Consider the following 21,627-nt stretch of genomic DNA (forward strand, 5'->3'; position numbering starts at 1 on the left):
GGTAGTAGGATTATGAGATTTTTTTTCTGAATCTGTGTATGCCAGTTAGTCAATTGGTAGTCAGTTATTCATGTTCAGGATTTTTCACAATAGCAATCAAATTTATCATGGTTAAAAAGTTAAAACTTCATTACCCTGTGAGTTTCCTAGTTGGTTGGTACAAACTGACAAATGATTGGAACTGACCTCTCATGTCTGAATTACCTTCCTAATGTCACAAGACCACATCTTTACACCTCGATTTAGAGCTTGCGGCCAAGGTCCTCCAATATAAAGCTTCCAAGTGTGGAATACATAAATTCGATAGCAGAGGTGGTAACACAGTGGAGTTCATTCTTCCGTATACTTGGTTAGCTGTCAATTTCTGACTACATGTTCAGAACACAGACAACATACTGAACCAGCACCGGTGACCAAGGTAAGTTAGAGTAAGTGGACAGATTCTTACCTTGCCTACGAGAAAAAGCAACAGTGCTGCAAAAAGTTGACTGCTGAGGGATGGCAACCTCAAGGACATTTAGAATTTCTGTTCCATGGCTAAATCTCTGGGTCAAACTTTAGTTCAGATCTAGGCAAGCACTGAAATGTTTTCTTGATTTCTTCCAGAAGTTAGGTGGCGATAATCTAATGTGATTAAAAGTGGACATAATTGAGAATAAAGCTGTTTTGCTGCCTTCCTTAACCAGCACAAGAAGATACACAAAAAGCTCGATCCAGGCTTCTCTTTATCTTCTATTATTATCTGTATCTTTCTGTATCTCTGATATGGCCTAACTCTTCTCAACTGCATTTACATGATCTAATAACTATCCCCCGACAAGGACTGTTTTCTAAATTAGGATCTTCCCCCATCTCTTCCTGGTTGTGAAAAGTCCACCAGTATATGAGGTATCTCATGGTTCTGAAAACCCCTTAGAGCTTGACATCCCTTGCTTTATGTTTTATTCACCAAGTTTACAAAAAGACATAGAGAGAAATCTAAGCAGTGATTAAACAGGTGTGATAAGCTTGGGTTCACATACTCCATTTGGGAATTTTAAAAGATTTGGTTGCTTTCAGAGAATTCCAACATTGATTTCCTTACTGTTCGAAAGTACTCATTTATTTCCATGAAATTTCACATGGAATCTTTTCACCACAGAAAATATAATCTTTTCTCTTCTTCATTAACATGCTATTCTTTGTTCTCCTCTTTCCTGGTATAATATTTTAAACACAAAAAACAGACAATGTGTTCAGTAATTTAATTAGTTGTACACCAGTGTTTAGAAGGAATTGAGAATACACTAACTCTTACTGAGTTATATAGGGAAATTCTAAAATAGCAATTGTTTCTAAGGATTAAGATACTTAATCACCCCAGAAGATTAGGCTGTGTTGTGACAGGTGAAATGTGATATAAGCACCCTTTAATGAGTATTGGGGAAAATAGATTAGACTTCTTCTCCATCTGACTTAGATTAATGTTCATGATTTAGGATCATTTACATACATCTTTTTTTATTCTGATGTACCATATGCCTTAATCCGCGCTACATCATTGGTTACCATTTTAAAAATGTATTTTTAATTTTCAATCAAAGGATAAAAGCTTGATCGCATTGACAGGCTTGGGCTATATCATGAGAAACTCACACACACTTTCTGAAGGTCTTGCTTGAATGTTTTTAGAATGAGTCAAGTGGAGGTTATTTTCCTTTTTTATCTATATACTCCATCTTCTGAAAAATATTTTACTTCTTTGAGGAGTATTTATTTGATGCTAAAGGTCTGAGAGAAAGGATAAATTAATTAATTTTTGTTCCTTAATTTTATCCTTACAGTGCCATTTTTCTTTCTGAAAGTGAAAGGAATTTTGTGATGGGGTAAGGACTGTCTTGGGACAGTAACCCCCACTACAGTCATTCTAAAACCACTCAAGCTAGCCCTTCAAAAGTACAGTGAGTTTCTAGTGATGTCGCCCAAGCAAAGGCAATTCTCAATGCCGTCAGTCTTCCATAAAGGATTAAAATTTTAAAATACATTTTTTTTGTTGTTGTTGTTGTACACGGGCCTCTCACTGTTGTGGCCTCTCCTGTTGCGGAGCACAGCCTCCGGACGTGCAGGCCTAGCGGCCATGGCTTACGGGCCCAGCCGCTCCGCAGCATGTGGGATCCTCCCGGACCGGGACACGAACTCGCGCCCCCTGCATCGGCAGGTGGACCCTCAACCACTGCGCCAACAGGGAAGCCCTAAAATACATATTTAAAGTGGTAACAAATAACCCCAATTCCAACTCCCACCTCAAACAACACACAGGCAAGTGGCAGGGAGAGAGAAATGGAAGGGATATTCCTGGGAGACTCAGTCTGCTGCCCTGACCTTGACCCGTGCCCTCAGGGGCCCTGATCTCATCCTGTCCCTCTCTTCTGTCTCTTCTTGCATTCATGACCTTTAATGTGTGTCCATAAGCTTGGAAGAACCTTGGGTTCACTACATTTCTGTCCACCTCAAACTTTAAAGATCTTGTGCACCTCAAACTTTAAAGATCTTAAACACATATGCCAGAGAGAAGGGAAAGTACACTTCCTGTCCCTTCCTCAGTCCAGTGGAGCTTGTGAAATACTTGACCCCACGTCTAGAGCTCTGTGAAAGGGAGCAGTAAAGAAAACCCAACCTGCAAATGTACTCAGGGCAGTTCTGCCTAGAGCTCCCGGCAGTGAGTGGGGAAGAGGATAGGACAGTTGGGTTGCTGTATGAACTTTAAAGTTTGTTTGATTAACAACAGTGTTCCTTAGTATCGCCACACAGTGTCTCTGACCCAAACTTGAAATTTTAGCATTCAGAATTCTGCCCCATTTTTTAATTTTTTTTACATCTTTATTTGAGTAGAATTGCTTTACAATGGTGTGTTAGTTTCTGCTTTATAACAAAGTGAATCAGTTATACATATACATATATACCCATATCACCTCCCTCTTGTGTCTCCCTCCCACCCTCCCTATCCCACCCCTCTAGGTGGTCACAAAGCACCGAGTTGATCTCGCTGTGCTATGCGGCTGCTTCCCACTAGCTATCTATTTTATGTTTGGTACTGTATATATGTCCATGCCACTCTCTCACTTTGTCACAGCTTACCCTTCCCCCTCCCCGTATCCTCAAGTCCATTCTTAATAGGTCTGTGTCTTTATTCCTGTCTTACCCCTAGGTTCTTCATGACATTGTTTTTTCTTAGATTCCATATATATGTGTTAGCATACGGTATTTGTCTTTCTCTTTCTGACTTACTTCACTCTGTATGACAGACTCTAGGTCCATCCACCTCACTACAAATAACTCAGTTTCGTTTCTTTTTATGGCTGAGTAATATTCCATTGTATATATGTGCCACATCTTCTTTATCCATTCATCTGATGATGGACACTTAGGTTGTTTCCATCTCCGGGCTATTGTAAATAGAGCTTCAGTGAACATTTTGGTACATGACTCTTTTTGAATTATGGTTATCTCAGGGTATATGCCCAGTAGTGGGATTGCTGGGTCATATGGTAGTTCTATTTGTAGTTTTTCAAGGAGCCTCCATACTGTTCTCCATAGTGGCTGTACCAATTCACATTCCTACCAGGAGTGCAAGAGGGTTCCCTTTTCTCCACACCCTCTCCAGCATTTGCTGTTTCTAGATTTTTTGATGATGGCCATCCTGACTGGTGTCAGATGCTATCTCATTGTAGTTTTGACTTGCATTCCTCTAATGACTAATGATGTTGAGCATTCTTTCATGTGTTTGTTGGCACTCTGTGTATCTTCTGTGGAGAAATGTCTGTTTAGGTCTTCTGCCCATTTTTGGATTGGGTTGTTTGTTTTTTTGTTATTGAGCTGCATGAGCTGCTTGTAAATTTTGGAGATTAATCCTTTGTTAGTTGCTTCATTTGCAAATATTTTCTCCCATTCTGAGGGTTGTCTTTTGGTCTTGTTTATGGTTTCCTTTGCTGTACAAAAGCTTTGAAGTTTCATTAGGTCCCATTTGTTTATTTTTGTTTTTATTTCCATTTCTCTAGGAGGTGAGTCAAAAAGGATCTTGCTGTGATTTATGTCATAGAGTGTTCTGCCTATGTTTTCCTCTAAGAGTTTGAGAGTTTCTGGCCTTACATTTAGGTCTTTAATCCATTTTGAGCTTATTTTTGTATATGGTGTTAGGGAGTGTTCTAATCTCGTACTTTTCATGTACCTGTCCAGTTTTCCCAGCACCACTTATTGAAGAGGCTGTCCTTTCTCCACTGTACATTCCTGCCTCCTTTATCAAAGATAAGGTGACCATATGTGCATGGGTTTATCTCTGGGCTTTCTATCCTGTTCCATTGATCTATCTTTCTGTTTTTGTGCCAGTACCATACTGTCTTGATTACTGTAGCTTTGTAGTATAGTCTGAAGTCAGGGAGCCTGATTCCTCCAGCTCCATTTTTTGTTCTCAAGATTGCTTTGCCTATTTGGGGTCTTTTGTGTTTCCATACGAATTGTGAAGTTTTTTGTTCTAGTTCGGTGAAAAATGCCAGTGGTAGTTTGATAGGGATTGCATTGAATCTGTAGATTGCTTTGGGTAGTAGAGTCATTTTCACAATGTTGATTCTTCCAAGCCAAGAACATGGTATATCTCTCCATCTATTTGTATCATTTTTAATTTCTTTCAATAGTGTCTTATAGTTTTCTGCATACAGGTCTTTGGCTCCTTAGGTAGGTTTATTCCTAGATATTTTATTCTTTTGGTTGCAGTGGTAAATGGGAGTGTTTTCTTGATTTCACTTTCAGATTTTTCATCATTAGTGTATAGGAATGCCAGAGATTTCTGTGCATTAATTTTGTATCCTGCTACTTTACCAAATTCATTGATTAGCTCTAGTAGTTTTCTGGTAGCATCTTTAGGATTCTCTATGTATAGTATCATGTCATCTGCAAACAGTGACAGCTTTACTTCTTCTTTTCTGATGTGGATTCCTTTTATTTCCTTTTCTTCTCTGATTGCTGTGGGTAAAACTTCCAAAACTATGTTGAATAAGAGTGGTGAGAGTGGGCAACCTTGTTTTGTTCCTGATCTTAGTGGAGATGCTTTCAGTTTTTCACCATTGAGGACAATGTTGGCTGTGGGTTTGTTGTATATGGCCTTTATTATGTTGAGGTAGGTTCCCTCTCTGCCTACTTTCTGGAGGGCTTTTATCATACATGGGTGTTGAATTTTGTCGAAAGCTTTCTCTGCATCTATTGAGATGCCCATATGGTTTTTCTCCTTCAATTTGTTAATATGGTGTATCACATTGATTGATTTGCATATATTGAAGAATCCTTGCACTCCTGGCATAAACCCCACTTGATCATGGTGTATGATCCTCTTAATGTGCTGTTGGATTCTGTTTGCTAGTATTTTGTTGAGGATTTTTGCATCTATGTTCATCAGTGATATGGGCCTGTAGTTTTCTTTCTTTGTGACATCCTTGTCTGGTTTTGGTATCAGGGTGATGGTGGCCTCGTAGAATGAGTTTGCGAGTGTTCCTCCCTCTGCTATATTTTGGAAGAATTTGGGGAGGATAGGTGTTAGCTCTTCTCTAAATGTTTGATAGAATTCGCCTGTGAAGCCAGCTGGTCCTGGCTTTTGTTTGTTGGAAGATTTTTAATCACAGTTTCAATTTCAGTACTTGTGATTGGTCTGTTCATATTTTCTATTTCTTCCTGATTCAGTCTTGGCAGGTTGTGCATTTCTAAGAAGTTGTCCATTTCTTCCAGGTTGTCCATTTTATTGGCATATAGTTGCTTGTAGTAATCTCTCATGATCTTTTGTATTTCTGCAGTGTCAGTTGTTACTTCTCCTTTTTCATTTCTAATTCTATTGATTTGAGTCTTCTCCCATTTTTTCTTGATGAGTCTGGCTAATGGTTTATCAATTTTGTTTATCTTCTCAAAGAACCAGCTTTTAGTTTTATTGATCTTTGCTATCATTTCCTTCATTTCTTTTTCATTTATTTCTGATCTGTTCCTTATGATTTCTTTCCTTCTGCTAACTTTGGGATGCTCTCCTCCGCGGCTCCGAAGCTGCCCCCCTCCGCCACCCGCAGTCTCCGCCCGCGAAGGGGCTTCCTAGTGTGTGGACACTTCTCCTCCTTCACCTCTCACACCTCCCACTGTCTTACTCTTCCGCCATCTTCCCCCGAATTCATCCCCAGTCATTTTTAAAGGAACCAAATGTAGATAATGTACAAAATGCATTAAGCAGAGCACCTGGCACATTCAACAGATGTTAGCTATGAAGTCAGACGAAATAAGGGACAAAAAGTACTTTTGAGTAGAATTCTTTTAACTACCACTGGCTAATTCTAATTAGTATATTAGTTGTTTAAAACACAAACAATTGATGCTTGGAAAAATGTTTATTTTCTTCAGTAGGTTAAAAATACTTCCAAGGATTTTGTCCACCTCTGTTAGTAATAAAGCAAAAGAAAGTCTCAGTCGAAGGATGTAATTTAGGGAACCCTGGTCAGGAACCAGGAGACCTGGGATCCAGTCCCTGTTCTGCTGTCTTCACTATGAGTCAGCAGGGAGGGAGCTAGCTTCTCCATGGGCGTATCCTACGGCCCAGCTCTGCCCATCCCTGTGATGTGCTGCTCCCAGGAGCTGAGAAGGGAACAGACATTCTGGTACCCGGTGTCCTAGTTGTGAAATACATTGCAACATCCATCTTCTCCATGCTTCTCAGGTGAACAAACTGACTTCACCACAGCCAGGATAACTGCAGCTCACCAAGCAGCACTTTCACGGCCACATCCACACATTGAAAAATGTACCCACAGACCACGTGGTCTCACAAAGTCACTTCACCCTTTAAGATTCTACCAGGAGTAGCATTCTCATGGTTTTCATCATTGTACGTCTCATAACTGTCTTTATTTTAACCAAAGAAAAGGCAGAAAGCCTGTAGAGTATCAAGGCTTCTGTTTGAAGTCAAACCCTGGAATGATAGAATTTGAGCTGTTCTCAAGCATTATTGAAGTTCTTTGACTTAGTACTTAACCATAACTTCTATGCAGCCCACCATACTATTAGAATAAAAACAGAGTAAGTTTACTTTGACCATAAATTTTCTAAGTGGATAGAATTTAGAGAAAAACAGAAGACAAAATTAAAAGACGCGTTTGGAAAATGAAACCTAAATTCTTCTTGTATGTATTTATTTGTGCCATGTAAACTAATTTTTAAACAGGCTAAGAGGCATAAAATGTTATTAAATACAAAATGCCTTTGCAACATGGCAAAGCAGAGGACCGCAGCTTGAGAGACATTTGTACTTTGATGTTGTCTTTCTCTCAGCCCCTGTGGGTGTTCTAAGATAACAGATCTGGGACATCTTCAGTGGCAAAGAACTGATATTAATTCTCACTTCTTTGCTTGACCCAGGCCTTTGGAAAGATAACTTGAAATTACTTTCATTATGGCATATTAATTTTTTAAAAGCTATGGTAGTTAACTTTTGACTGTCATTCCTTATAGATTAAAAATAGAATACCTCAGTTTTCTGAAAGCCCTATTTGAATCTTTAAATATGAATGCAATTTCCTTTTTAACTATACCCATGCCTCCCATCAAAATCATTTACCACCAGAAATTATTTTTTAAAGCAGAAGCACAGCACATATTTCAACTCCCATGTAATAACACTGCAAGATTTGGTAACATCTGCATATTTTCTTTACTAATTGCAGTGTTAGTCTGAAGTTAATTATATTTTTTTCAGCCAGAGCATATTGTTTGATATTGCTTATGAAATGATTTTAATGTTCAGCTTAGCTGTTAGGAGGAATCTTATTTTGTCTTATATTTTTAGATGCAGTTCTCCATTGTAGCACACTAATTCACCTGATAACTCCTTTTCTTTAAAAAAAAATCTTCAGTATAACGTTATATGAAAACACTGCAATAGGTGGCAGGGGATAGTGTTTTCATAATTCAGCTACATGTGAATCCTTCAGTTACAGTATATTTTTGTACTAGCATTGTTTAATAATAAATTTTTGGTTCTGAAGAACCTAGGGGCAGGGCAGGAATAAAGACGCAGATGTAGAGAATGGACTTGAGGACATGGGGAGGGGGAAGGGGAAGCTGGGACAAAGTGAGAGAGTGGCATGGACATATATACACTACCAAATGTAAAACAGATAGCTAGTGGGAAGCAGCCGCATAGCATAGGGAGATCAGCTCGGTGCTTTGTGACCACCTAGAGGGGTGGGATAGGGAGGGTGGGAGGGAGACACAAGAGGGAGGAGATATAGGGATATATGTATATGTAGCTGATTCACTTTGTTATAAAGCAGAAACTAACACACCATTGTAGAGCAATTATACTCCAATAAAGATGTTAAAAAAATAATATTTTTGCATTCATCATTCTTGTGTGCCAAGCACAGTACCACACACCTAGCAGTCTATCAGTAAGTAGCAATTGCCACTATTAAGAATAATGCCAGTATGATCTTTAGATCATGTATATAGATGTGTCATGTATAGAGATGTTAGATTGATCTAGACATCCATCAGTGTTAGATGGAGTGGTAGGGTAACAGAAAGCCTACATCTCTAATGACGTGAAACTGATATCATTTATATTCATTCAATTCAACAAATATTTATTAAATCTTATCCGTGTGTGATCAGTACTGTTGCTATCATCTATGTGGGCAAAGACAGAAAAAATAGATGAAAGACTCAATTCTTGCCCTGAAGAAGGTCATCACAGTCGGGGCTCAAGACTCCATGAACAATTTTCTCCCAATTATATATTGTGTGTCATTATTAGTCTCTGCATTGTGTAGTATACATAGTTAAAAATTTTAAGAGATTAGAGGAAGGAAACTTCAGTGTAAGTTAGAATCATTTCAGGTGGCCTTGTGATGGAGGTGGGACCTGAATCAGACATTGAAAAATTGGTTAATGTTTAGAAATGCGGGTGAGAGGAGATTTCGTATGTGAGCAATAGCATGAACAAAGACTCAGAAGCAAGAAGAATCTTTGGAGTGTTCAGAGGATGGTGAGTCTTCCTGGGTCAGCTCATAGTTCGTGATGGGGAGCTTTGGGAGAGTGTGTTGAATGCATAACATGAGGTCATAGAGGGCAAGGAGTAAAACAGTAGTGAGCTACTAAAGATTTCTAAATGAAGATGCATGCAGCTCCTCACAAAAGGCTAACGTGAGGGCCAGAGACTAGGCAAGAAGTCAGAGTCTAAGAAATATACAAGCACAAAAGAATAAGGCCAAGCAATGGGACAGCTAACAGGAAGCCTGGGTGGCAAGAAAGTCTTGAAACTTTCTTGCAAGAAAGTCATCAAAGTCTTGAAACTTGAGATATGTCTGTCCTAGCAGGAACCCCTGTAGTCTTCCTTTGGGAGCAGGAATTATTCCAGGGTCCTAAGTGGGTGTGAGTGAATCTTCTAATGGAAATACGAATCAGTTAACCCAAATGGAGTGGCAGAGATTTGGACAAATCCTGATATGATCAAAGTGGAGCTTCAGAAAAATGAACTTGTCACTGTTATGAAGAATGAATTAATAAAGGATGAATCCAGGTTTAGATGGGACAGTTGGTAAATAATTGTAACAAATAAGGAGTAAACTGGTAGGAGCTTAGGCAAGGATTATAATTGTGGACATTGTGAGAAGTGATACCCATGAAAAGTAATTCAGGGTAGAAATGTGTCAGTGAAAGGTGGCACTGAGATTTCAAACCTGAGTGAAGAGGCAATAGTAGTAGCATGGACCAGAAGTACAAGCCTTAGGAAAGAAAGTTATACACGAACACGTCAGTATTTCCTGACCCAGTAGAGCTCGGCTGGAAAAAACATTCACAGACATGGCCAGTGGCCAGCATACAGAATAATTGGGACCTCCACTCTAATCTCATGGAGACCTTTGAGTGAGGTTTATTTTCCCTTTAACTTCTGCCACATCAGGGTTTTAGAGTAACTCTTGACAGATATGTTTACTTAAGGGATTTTCAATGAGTAGGGCACTGCTTATTGTTTAAATATGGTAGAAATATGCTGAAACTTTGGCAGGTAAAACACCTGGGCATATGGGACTGGAAATCAGTGTTTCAGTATATAAGTAGGTTACCCCTAGGTAATGCATTTGGTGAAATGTTTTCTCCAAATTAGAGCTTTCTTTTTGTTAATTAGATATCATCTTCCCATGAGGTCATGTCACTAAGACAGATAAAATGGATGGTAACAGTTACTGCTCAGAATGAATTAAAATAACAACATTGAGTTTGAAAAAAAAAAGGTCTAAGGAGATGTTTAACAGTAAGAACCAATTATTTAACGTCTGTTTTTATTTATTTATTTATCTGACATCTACTCTGTCAGAAACTCTTAAGTGCTTTATAGCCATGATTCGATTTCAGTAGCAAATAATCCCATGAAATACGTACTTTTATTATCCTCATTTTCCAGGTAAGGAAACTGTGACCAGAGAGGTTAAATTGCCTCAGATTATGCAAAGTTAATTAGGGATCCAGCTAGAATTCCCCATCAGGTCTAGTGTGACTCTGAAGCCCTATCCTTAACTGCTACACTATGCTTGTCTCTTCTGGCTTGAGCAAGCAAACGAGGTAATTGTGAATTTCACTAAGCCTTTAGCATATACCCTCCAAAGATGTGGTGTCTGTCATGTGTGAAGAAATAATGGTTCAATTATAAACTATGCCACTGAATGTTTAGCAGCCTATTTTCTCACATTTCTGGCAATGGAGGTCTTTATGTATTGAACCAGACTCAATGCAGTAAGAATTTAAATTTCTAGGAGCTGCATATAAACACATTATAAACTTTTGTTGCCTTCAGGGCTTTATTGTGACCCAGATGCTCTATGAACAGCTTAAACTTAGGTTGGGAATGTGGAAAATTATTTTACAATTGCAATTGTTTTAGGAAAAAGCCAGGTATTAGCGCGCACACACACACACACACACACACACACACACACACACACACACACCACAATCTGAGATGCCAAACACTATTTAAATTTTTTTCAATTAAAACACAAAGTGTACCTGTGAAAAAATCCTCTATACACTGAATAAAAATTTTAAATAAATATATGGCATAGGTATTCATATATGAACATTTTGTATGCATCTGTTTCTATGTGTTTCTATCCTAGACACACAATGCATGCTAAAGAGCTTAAAGTTTACTTCCTTCTTCACCTGTAAAACTAACAGAGAATTGTTTGTTTGTTCTTCTCACAGCTGAATTTTTATTCCTCCTATGGGGTGTTTATCTCTGCTACGCAGTGCGAACGGTCCCATCAGCTTTTCACGAGCCGCGCTATATGGCTGTTGCAGTTCACAATGAGCTCATTATCTCCGCTATATTCCATACAATTAGGCAAGTGATCTGCAGAGCCACTCAACAACTGTTTTATTTTTCTGATGTGTTGCAGTTTAATTTAATAGCAAAATTGGATAAGATGCATAACGGAAAGATGTAGGACGGATAGTGTTTTATAACTTGACTAATTTCTTTGTCACAGAAATGGCAAATGAATCGTTCTGTTTTTTTTTTAAACTCTGCTGTTCTTAGTTCCTTCTGATGAGTTGTTTATTGCCTTCATTTATTTGGAAGGGTAACTCAGTGTTATTGTATTGTGTTAAACCACTTATGGGAATGTCATTAGGTATATTGTTTATGATACATAATACTGTTTGTTCTGAAAATATAAAGCAATGCATGCATACATTATAAAATAGATACAGGTAAATTGTCTATGTTTTCATTCATGTTTATTATGCTGGTTTATACTTTCAAAATTTTAACACTCAGATAACTTACGTATGTGAAATCTGTTGAATTCAGAACCAAAAAACCACTCCAAGTTGATGACTGGATTTTTGTGTGCAGTGGGGTTCTTTCATCATTACACTGTAGTGATGACTTTCTGTGGTAAGAAAATATGGCCTGGCCCTCCGTTTCTTATTATTCCATGTATCTCCATAACCAATGAGTACAAAGGAGGAAGAAAGGGGCTTATGATAAGTGAACAAAATGAAATATGTATGACTTACCTCAACAAGAACAACAACCAAACAACAGCAACCAAAAAGGAATCCTATAGCCTGAAAAGCAACAAAAAGATGCCATTTAATTGTTCGACATATATTAAAAGTTAGGACACACTTAAGAATGTAATTAGAAATTTTGAATATTAGTCTTGGCCCGCAGTGGAAAGATAGAGATTAATAATAGGGTGAAAAGGTGTGGATCTGCGGAAGTTTTGCAGGATGTTTATCACCTCTCACTTTAGTCAATAATCATAAAATGACATCTTGCACTTCTAGGAATCGATGATGCCAAAGAACATTTGGGGCTCAGGCATAATCTACACTTTTTAAACTCTTAAAGTAAGAGAAAGAGGTATTTATGATCTGACAACCCTGGAAATTCCATCAGAGACGGCCAGGAATCAAGGGAATTTGCCCCCTTGCTTTGTCTTGCCCTCTCTCAAGAGAGAGAAAAGAGAGAAAGAGTAGAAGAGGGAGGACAGATGAGACGCAGAATATGAAATCATAAAGAAGCAAAGAAAAGGATGCTTTCTCTAGTTCCACTCAGACTAGAGCTCAAGGATATGAGTGAGGATGCCCTGGTCTAAAATGCCGTGAGCACCAGAGGGCACTTTGTCATGGTGCCAGAGCTCCAGAGCCTTCACATTTCTTCCAACCCCTCTCCCCAAAAAAGCTGCATCATTTTTGTTGTTTGTTTTCAGAGTATCAAACATATATGTTTCAAGATCTAACAAACATGCTTATCTAGAACCATTGATAAGTTAAATGTTATATTAACAAACCAACTAGAGAGTTATAAGCATGTAAGAAGGCTTATCACATGGACTTCCCTGGTTGTCCAGTGGTTAAGACTCCACGCTCCCAATGCAGGGGGCCCGGGATTCGACCCCTGGTCAAGGAACTAAGATCCCACATGCTGCACAGCGCAGCCAATAAATAAATAAATAAAACAGTGGCTATGTAAATCAGCCATATTCAGTAAAAAATAAAAATTGAAAAAAAGAGGCTTATCACAGACGAGTTTAAATGTCTTCTACTGTCAGAATGTAACTGTCATGCAGAGTTTCCCACTTGTGCCCTAAAATTAACTGTTATGTTTCTTAGAACCAAATTAATTGCCCAAGAAATTAAATCTGTTCAACACAGTTGCCAAAATTGATCTATATCTTTTCAACCTGTTCAATTTTACTCTGTTCAATTTCCATCATTTAATGTGTTTTTTCAATAGATTTTCAACTCTCAGCTGGCCCAAGTCCTTTCAGAAGTAGGCAAGGTAAATGATTTTTAAATGAACTTTAAAAAAATTCTTAATAGTAAGGCAATAGATGGTTATTTCAAAAAAAATCATAAAATGATAAAGAGAAAATAAACTCCCTAATCCAACCACCCAAAGACAAGCACTATTAACATATTAGTAAATCACTGTTAGATGTTTTTATATGCATGTGTATTTATGACACATCACATTTGATAGCTCCCTTGTAGGAATGTCACAGTGACGCTAGCATACCGAGAAGTCCTGCTGTACAGATAAACTGTTTAACTTTGTTTAACCAGCATTTTCCAAATGTAATGGACCATTGAATCCCCCCAACCCTTACATCTGATAACAGCAGCCACGCTTCAGAAAACACTGTTTTATCACTGAACGAGGGTGATAGGAAATATGTTAAATACTTGTTGAAAATAGCTTTCTTACTTTGCTTAGGTCTTTCCTATAGAGTCCCAAACAACCCAGCCAGAAGAATCATATAAACCATGAGCTGGGTTCACGTAGACACAAGCTCTGATTGAATGGTTCATGGTGAACCTAGTAGGTTTGGTATTGAGCAGACATAGCATACTCTTCTTCCAGACAACTCTTTAATCCCCTATCAGTTTTGAACAGGGAGGACTTCAAATGGTAGCAGAGGGACCAGCCTTGGTATCTTTTGGTATCTTCTTAGGCAAGGCTAAGCAAACCTGAACAGGAAGCTCTGCATTTCAAGTTCCAAATTTGACTTACCTTTCTACATAGACCAGACTCGATAAGACGGTGGCACATTGGCTCCAAAGAATCGTAGCTACTCTCTTGAATGTTTAATTTGTATGGCCATAAGGGACCAGTGATGGAATTATAGTTTAACACATTAAATCTACAGAACACGATTTTAGGGGGATGAGCCAGGAGCAAGTAAAACGCAGTGATAATTAAAGAAATCAAGTATGCACAACTTCTTATTTACATGTGGACTGAGTTCATATATGCTGTGGTTCCAGCATTAATAAAGTTCAAGGATAAAAAGCAATAACATAAAAATTTAAGTCAGCTGGATCCATCTTGGCAATTTTTTCCTAGAATGAAATAATATTAAATAAGGCATCTGACATCAGCAAAGATATTCTCTATCAATAGGATATATATGTTCTTCTTGTCTGCTTAAAAGATAAAATTATGTATACATGTGTGTATGTATTCACATTTATACATACACATATATAAATTAAAAACTATGACTACATATTATGTACAGATTTACCTTCTTTCTTACCAAATTGTCAGACTGAACAAAAATAACCTAAAAGGGTTAAGTCTAGAAGGATAAATGATGAGAAGGCATTTCTCTCAGTCTGTTCTAACCCTTTACTTATTTTTAGTACTAAGCATAAAGCAAACCTTTGGGAAAGTGCAAGGCTTTTAAAAAGTTTGCCTTTATTCTTAGCCTCAATTTTCAAATATTTCGATGCGCCTGATTTTTGGACCGATTTTTTAAGTTGAAATACTATTTTTTAAAATGAAGCTTTAATACTATTTCAAAACCCAGTTGTTCTTAAGGTATTTCTAATCAAAACTGCAACCTAAAAAAAATCTGGCAGTAATTAAAAGCTGATTAAGGACAATCGATGTTAGTATATCTCAAAATTATTTTTTGGAAGATTCACTGTTTTAATTCAAAATATATGTACCCATTCTTTTTTCCAGATATTGTCAGGCTAGTTTCAAGTTTACCTGTGTTGGCATTTGAGATGGGAATTCCCAGTACATAAGGCTGCTTTTTGACTGTAAATCCTTCTCCTTTGATGTAACTGTCTGCTCCAGTACTGGCAGGGGCCCCAGCAGATTGGGATTGTATTATTTTCAGGGGTACATTTTCTACTGCTTCTGTGCCTCAATATTCTGTCTCAGAGACTATAACTTTTTATTGAGTAAGATGATCCTATTTTAATGCTTAAAAAAAAATCTTACTTGACCCAGCACAGACTGTATAGTCAAAAGTATCCCGTCCCTGAACAAAGTGAATATTCAGTCACATTCAAAGCAGGTATGAAGACACTTTTCTCACAAAGGAGCTAGAAAAGATGTTAATTCAGAAAATCCCTTTTAGTTGACTGTGAAGTATCATGGCCATTCTGCACTTCTGTGTATGAGTCTATGTTTTTTATATCTCCAGACACAGGGGAAAAAACTCTATCTCCATTTTGATGACTCCTGAGCTTCCATTTTAGCTTGATTTTTTTGGGGGGGGGGGAGGGATGGAAGTGAAAATTTGGAAGAAATATCCTTGATGGAAATTTTGTTTTAAATATTAATAATATTAATTTACTTAGTAAATTTGTCATGAATATGGTATAATGCAGAAATAAAATTAGTCTCTTCTCTTTTTAGATTCATATATGTTTATTTCATGATTATATCATAAGCATTTTCTTAGGATATGAGCTTTTCAAATTTGATGATGTATATCATTGAAACAAAATGCTAATTCTCTAATTCCAAAAGCACTAAAATCTCATATTTAGCTTTTATGGATAAACAATAGATGGGAAAACATTAGAAGAAGAATATGAGTGCAAAATGACCTTAATAAAAGCAATATCTGGTTTCTGCATATAGATGAGTCCTTAACACATGAGTTTTAGTTTGTACATGTACCTACTGATTTGTGAAAACATTCCCAAATTACCAGATCAGATATTAATAATGAATTTTTCCTATACATGTTACTTGAAGGGCCGTCCTGGAACACAAGTTTATAAATTCCTCAATAAGATAAGATTTTAAATATTATATTTTAAATTATTTTAAAATAATTTGATGCTCTATAAAAACTAAGGTTTGTATTTTAAAAGATGCACTTTGTATGTCAACTATATTTCAATTTTTAAAAACAATTTTAAAAAGATGCACATTACAAACCATTAGTACATACATTTTATCCATTACATTGCTTATCATTTAAACTTCTGGGATCATTCACTAAAACAGATATTTACCCATTTTTTTCCTTAGTTCTAATTAATATTTTTAAGTGAAGAATATTATGATCAAGAGTTATTTGGATGTGTCTTATAACCTAAATTTGCCTGAAACAATCATTTTTTAACCTACTCTTCTTTTGAATTCACATGTGTTCACTGCTTTTGCTTTGCACATTCAACTTACCTACAAAATAATAATCCAAGGAAGTGTTTAGCACATTATATATGTATGTGTTATCTTTCTTACTATTGATAATTTTAAGAACTAAAGGGTTCATATCTTATGCATCTAATTAGGGTTACTTAGACCCTTATTCTTCTGTGATGAAAATATATGTCATAGAAATAACAGTATGACTTCTTTCTTGCTTGCTTTCTTTTACTAATACATTGAGGAAAAGAGTTTCCAAGTATCCTAGTGTTTTAAGTAGAGATCTTGTTGGGTTGCTAATGTGGTGAATTCTCATTTCAGATTTGTTCTTGCCTCAAGACTTCAGTCTGATTGGATGTTGATGCTGTATTTTGCACATACTCATTTGACTGTGACAGTGACCATTGGGTTGCTTTTGATCCCAAAGGTATTCCTCCAACATTACTTTTCTCTTGCAAGATAGTTGTTTTAAATGAGCGTGGAATTGTTTCTCCTTTAAAAAATATCTGGCAATATAGGCAAAGGGAGGTGTGAAGATTTGCTTGACACGCTACAATGTTTTTAAAACTCCCTCCTCAGGAATCTAGGTGTCTCTTTTCTTTGGGGATGTATTAAACATCTCACACAATTTTTAACTGCCTTAGTTTGTACAAAACCCATCATCTGTTTTAGTCCTTTTCCAAATACTTTGATATCTATTCATGTTTTAATTATTAGGGGTTCAAGGTGGCCTTTCATTGTAGCTGTAACCTCAAGCTCATTTTTAAAGAGAATTATCCTAGTCTAAGAATCCTCTTGTTTGGATTCATATTCAGGGAAGTACTGTGTTTTAAACATTCAGAGAATTTTTGTGTAAATAGAAATAATTATAATGTTGTATAAAAAGAGTCTTGCTTAACAATGATGGATTCTGACAAAGACTTATCTACACAGCATTCTGACGTGGAGGGAAACGGGCCAGGACTCAGAATACAGGGATTCTGAACTCATACCCCACCCCAAGTTAGCTGTGTAATGTAACGTTAGGCAAGACTTTTCATCTCTCTGAGTCTGTTTCCTCATCTATGACATGATAGCAGTGAGGCTGCTTGGAATAAAACAAAATGATATCCGAGTTTTGGAAAAAAGATACTATACAAATTATCATTATTTTCCTCTTTTACATGTAGAAAAACAAAATATTAGAACAAAATATTATGTGTAGAAAAACAAAAATTATCATTGTTTTTTCCCCTTTTACATGTAGGAAAACAAAATACATCTTTATCAGTGTCGTACAATGTAACGTTAGCACAGCTGAAACCAGAATTGTGATTTCACTCTAGGCTTCCTTTACCTCACCTCTCACAGTTAACCAAAACATTGAACTTCAGCCTGATTGAAAAGGTCAAACAATTGTAAACACAGCAAAATGCCCATTTTCTTCCTTACTTGAATTACACCAGATAGCCATAATTTTCATGGATGTGTCTGTTCCTGCAATCTATCTTAACCATCCTTATACTGTACGTAATATGACTACATTTTTATTAGATGGGTGTATACTCAGACTATTTATTCATTCAAAAAATTGTTATTGAGCTCCAGAGACAATTGAAAACATATGTTTACACAAAAATTTGTTCTTGATGTCTATTACCTTGGTAGTGATGGCATCACGGGTGTTTGCATATGTCCAAACTCATCAAATTGTACACATTTAATATGTGCAGTTCTCTGCATATCAATTATACCTCAACAAAGCTGGCTTAAATTTTTTTTTTTAATTTGTACATGAATGTTCATAGCAGCATTATCCATAATAGCCAAAAAATGGAAACAACCCAAATGTCCATCAATTGATAATGTATAAACAAAATGTGGTATACCCACAAACTGAAATGCTATTCATCAATAAAAAGGAATAAAGCGTTGATACATGCTACAACTTGTACAAACCTTGAAAACCTTATGCCAAGGAAGCCAGATAAAAAAGGCCACATATTATATGATTCCATTTATGTGAAATGTCTGGAATAGACAGCTCTAAAGAGACAGAAAGTGGGTTAGTGGTGCTGTGGGCTGGGGAAAAAGGGGTATGGAAGTGACTGCTTCCTGGGTTCAAGGTTTCTTTTGGGGATGATGAAAATATTCTGGAATTAGATGGTGGTGATGATTGTGCAACCTCATGAATATACTAAAAAACACTGATTTGTATAGTTAAAAATTGAGAATTTTATGGTATGTGAATTATATTTCAATAAATTAAAACATTATTGAGGAGCTTTACTAAGCACTGTTCTATATCTTAGAATAAGAGTAGTGAACAGATATAAATCTGTGCTCTCATGGTGCTTATATTCTGGTGGAAGAGAGGAGGAAACAGAAAAGATAAACAAAATAAATATTTAAAATAGTATTTCAGATAGGGATAAGCATTAAGGAAAAATCATAAAGCAGGAAATGGACAATATCTGACAAATAACTGTCTCTTAAACTCACGATAATCTCTAAGACTTTGCTCAAGAAAAATAATTTCATTCTTATGGGCTTCCCTGGTGGCACAGTGGTTGAGAGTCTGCCTGCCGATGCAGGGACATGGATTCGTGCCCCAGTCCGGGAAGATCCCACATGCCGTGGAGCGGCTGGGCCCGTGAGCCATGGCCGCTGAGCCTGCGAGTCCGGAGCCTGTGCTCCGCAACGGGAGAGGCCACAACAGTGAGAGGCCCGCGTACCGCAAAAAAAAAAAAAAAAGAAAGAAAAAAATAATTTCATTCTTATAAATAACCTCCAGTAGCATGTGAGATTTTGGAGGACCAGGACTCTATTTTCGTCACCCTTATGGCCTTAAGTTTATGGCACATGTGGCTCCCACAAACATAAATAGAAGAGTGAGGGGAAAGTTCATCAGTTCCTGTGGTTTCTCAGCCGGTCCCAAATACAAAAGATTCATTATTACTTAAATAGAGAACTACCATCTCACATGTTATCTCCAATTTGTGTTCACCTGCCTAGCTGAATATTTTAACAATAGTTGACATTAAAATATCTCTGTGTCTCTGTATCAAAGGGCAACCTGTTCTGTTTTTTTCTTTTATTATATTTTGTTTTTTTAAGTATCAAATGTCTTTACAGACAATGCCTAATAGTATAGAGGGTAAAAGATTTGTCAAGAATCACACAAATTAAGTGGAAGGACCCCTGTCACATGTATATTTTGGAAGTCTAATCTATTACATTTGGATTACTGCTACATTTCTTATCATGAGATTAGCTACTGTTTTTTTAACACTAGGTCCTTGTTGGTTATCTATTTTAAATATAGCAGTGTGTACCTGTGAATCCCAAACTCCCAGTCTATCCCTCCCTCCCACCCTTCCCCTCGGTAACCATAAGTTCAATCTCTAAGTCTGTGAGTCTGTTTCCGTTTTGTAAATAAGTTCATTTGTGTCATTTTTTTTTAATTCCACATATAAGCGACATCATATGGTATTGGTCTTTTTCTGTCTGACTTGCTTTACTTAGTGTGATAATCTCTAGGTCCATCCATGTTGCTGCAAATGGCATTATTTCATTCTCTTTAATGGCTGAGTAATATTCCATTGTATACATGTACTACATCTTCTTTATCCACTCATCTGTCGATGGACATTTAGGTTGTTTCCATGTCTTGGCGATCGTAAACAGTGCTGCAATGAACATTGGGGGTGTATGTATCCTTTTGAACATGTTTTTCTCCGGATATATGCCCAGGAGTGGGACTGCTATTTTTAGTTTTTTAAAACCTGTTCATTATTTAAAGAAATATTTTAGCTGATGACAAGCTAGGAGAAGAGAACCCAAGTTCTCTCAGTTTTCATAGGACAATCACCTGGTTTATATGTTGTGTAAAATGTGGGTGGATGCTTTTGATTTTTCCTGCTCTCCATCATTTACCCAATTCATTCTTCCTCACTTTTCCACTTGAAGAAGAGTAGAGATAGCAAGAGTACATGAAACTGAAAAATAGCAAAAGACTACATGAAGATAATGAAAATATATCAAAATGCAATGAAGGAGGAACTTGAGAATAATGATGAGCTTAAGAAAAAAAATCTATAATTTCAGTGAATCTTTGAATTTTAAACTCAGATACCATCCAGCGCAAGCCCTTTAGGCTAAGAGGACACTGTGCTCCCGAGAGGTTCCATGGCCTGGTTAAGATCCCAGACAACAGAGTCGAGGCTGGAATTCAGACCTCCTGTGCCCTGAGTTTTGAAAGTCGTGTTTTTGAAGCTCTGTGTGACAGACTGAAAGTCGTATTCCTGTGATCAGTCCAGTTGTGCCCATAGATGAAATACAGCCTCCTCTGTGTAAAGTGAAATGACATGATACACACCACCTGTCAAAAAAATATTCCCATTCAGCTGCCAGTGGGTCCAAATTGCTACTCTTAGAGTACAGTGTACTAAGAGTACCCTAAGAGAACATTCCTTTGGATTCTTCTACTTATTTTCATTTTCAAAATGCAAATATCGTTGAAGAGGAATAATGTGAGTTAACCCTTGGAACCTGGAAAAAAGACAAGAATGAAAATAGGAGTCAAAGAGGGAACCAAGTGTTAATGTTGCCTCACTAAGTGCTCTAGCATGTAAGGTGGGAAACAAAACACACATATGGCAGCAAATATTTTGTAAAGAGTTCAGTGAATGAATTCATCTAAGCTGAAGAAATGATGTAACACTAGAACCTTCAGAAAAGTATTATGTTGTGTCCTACAGTGGACTAACGTCTACAGCTCATATTGAATTTCTATTGCAGTTTTCACATTCAAGCAATAACCCACGAGACGACATTGCTACAGAAGCGTACGAAGATGAGTTAGACATGGGCCGATCTGGATCCTACCTGAACAGCAGTATCAATTCAGCCTGGAGTGAGCACAGCTTGGATCCAGAAGACATTCGGGTAATACCAGTATACTTTTCTGTTTTAGATTAGACCCATTCATACAGGCTCGCACGTGTGGGTCGATGTGCATGTGTGCTTCTTTGTGTTAGAGAGCATGTGTGTTTGTGTAAGAACTGAAGGCATCACATGCAGTTAACCCAGTTCTAAAACATAGAATCCCAGTATAAGTTAGGCCACACAGGCCAGTCTTGATAGTCTTAACTGACTTATTGGACACCATGATGATGAAC

General features: G+C 37.1%; 1 protein-coding gene across 1 annotated transcript in view; it reads left to right on the forward strand.

The window, feature by feature from the left end:
• GPR158 (G protein-coupled receptor 158) overlaps positions 1–21,627 on the forward strand; it is a 323,743-nt gene that overhangs the window by 297,135 nt on the left and 4,981 nt on the right. Inside the window, exons 8-10 of the mRNA XM_060003776.1 lie at positions 11,266–11,404; positions 16,790–16,895; positions 21,248–21,394. Coding sequence (XP_059859759.1) covers positions 11,266–11,404; positions 16,790–16,895; positions 21,248–21,394 — 392 coding nt within the window. The remainder of the gene's footprint in view (positions 1–11,265; positions 11,405–16,789; positions 16,896–21,247; positions 21,395–21,627) is intronic.

This window comes from Delphinus delphis, chromosome 2 (assembly GCF_949987515.2).
Source record: "Delphinus delphis chromosome 2, mDelDel1.2, whole genome shotgun sequence".
Taxonomy (NCBI): Eukaryota; Metazoa; Chordata; class Mammalia; order Artiodactyla; family Delphinidae; genus Delphinus; species Delphinus delphis.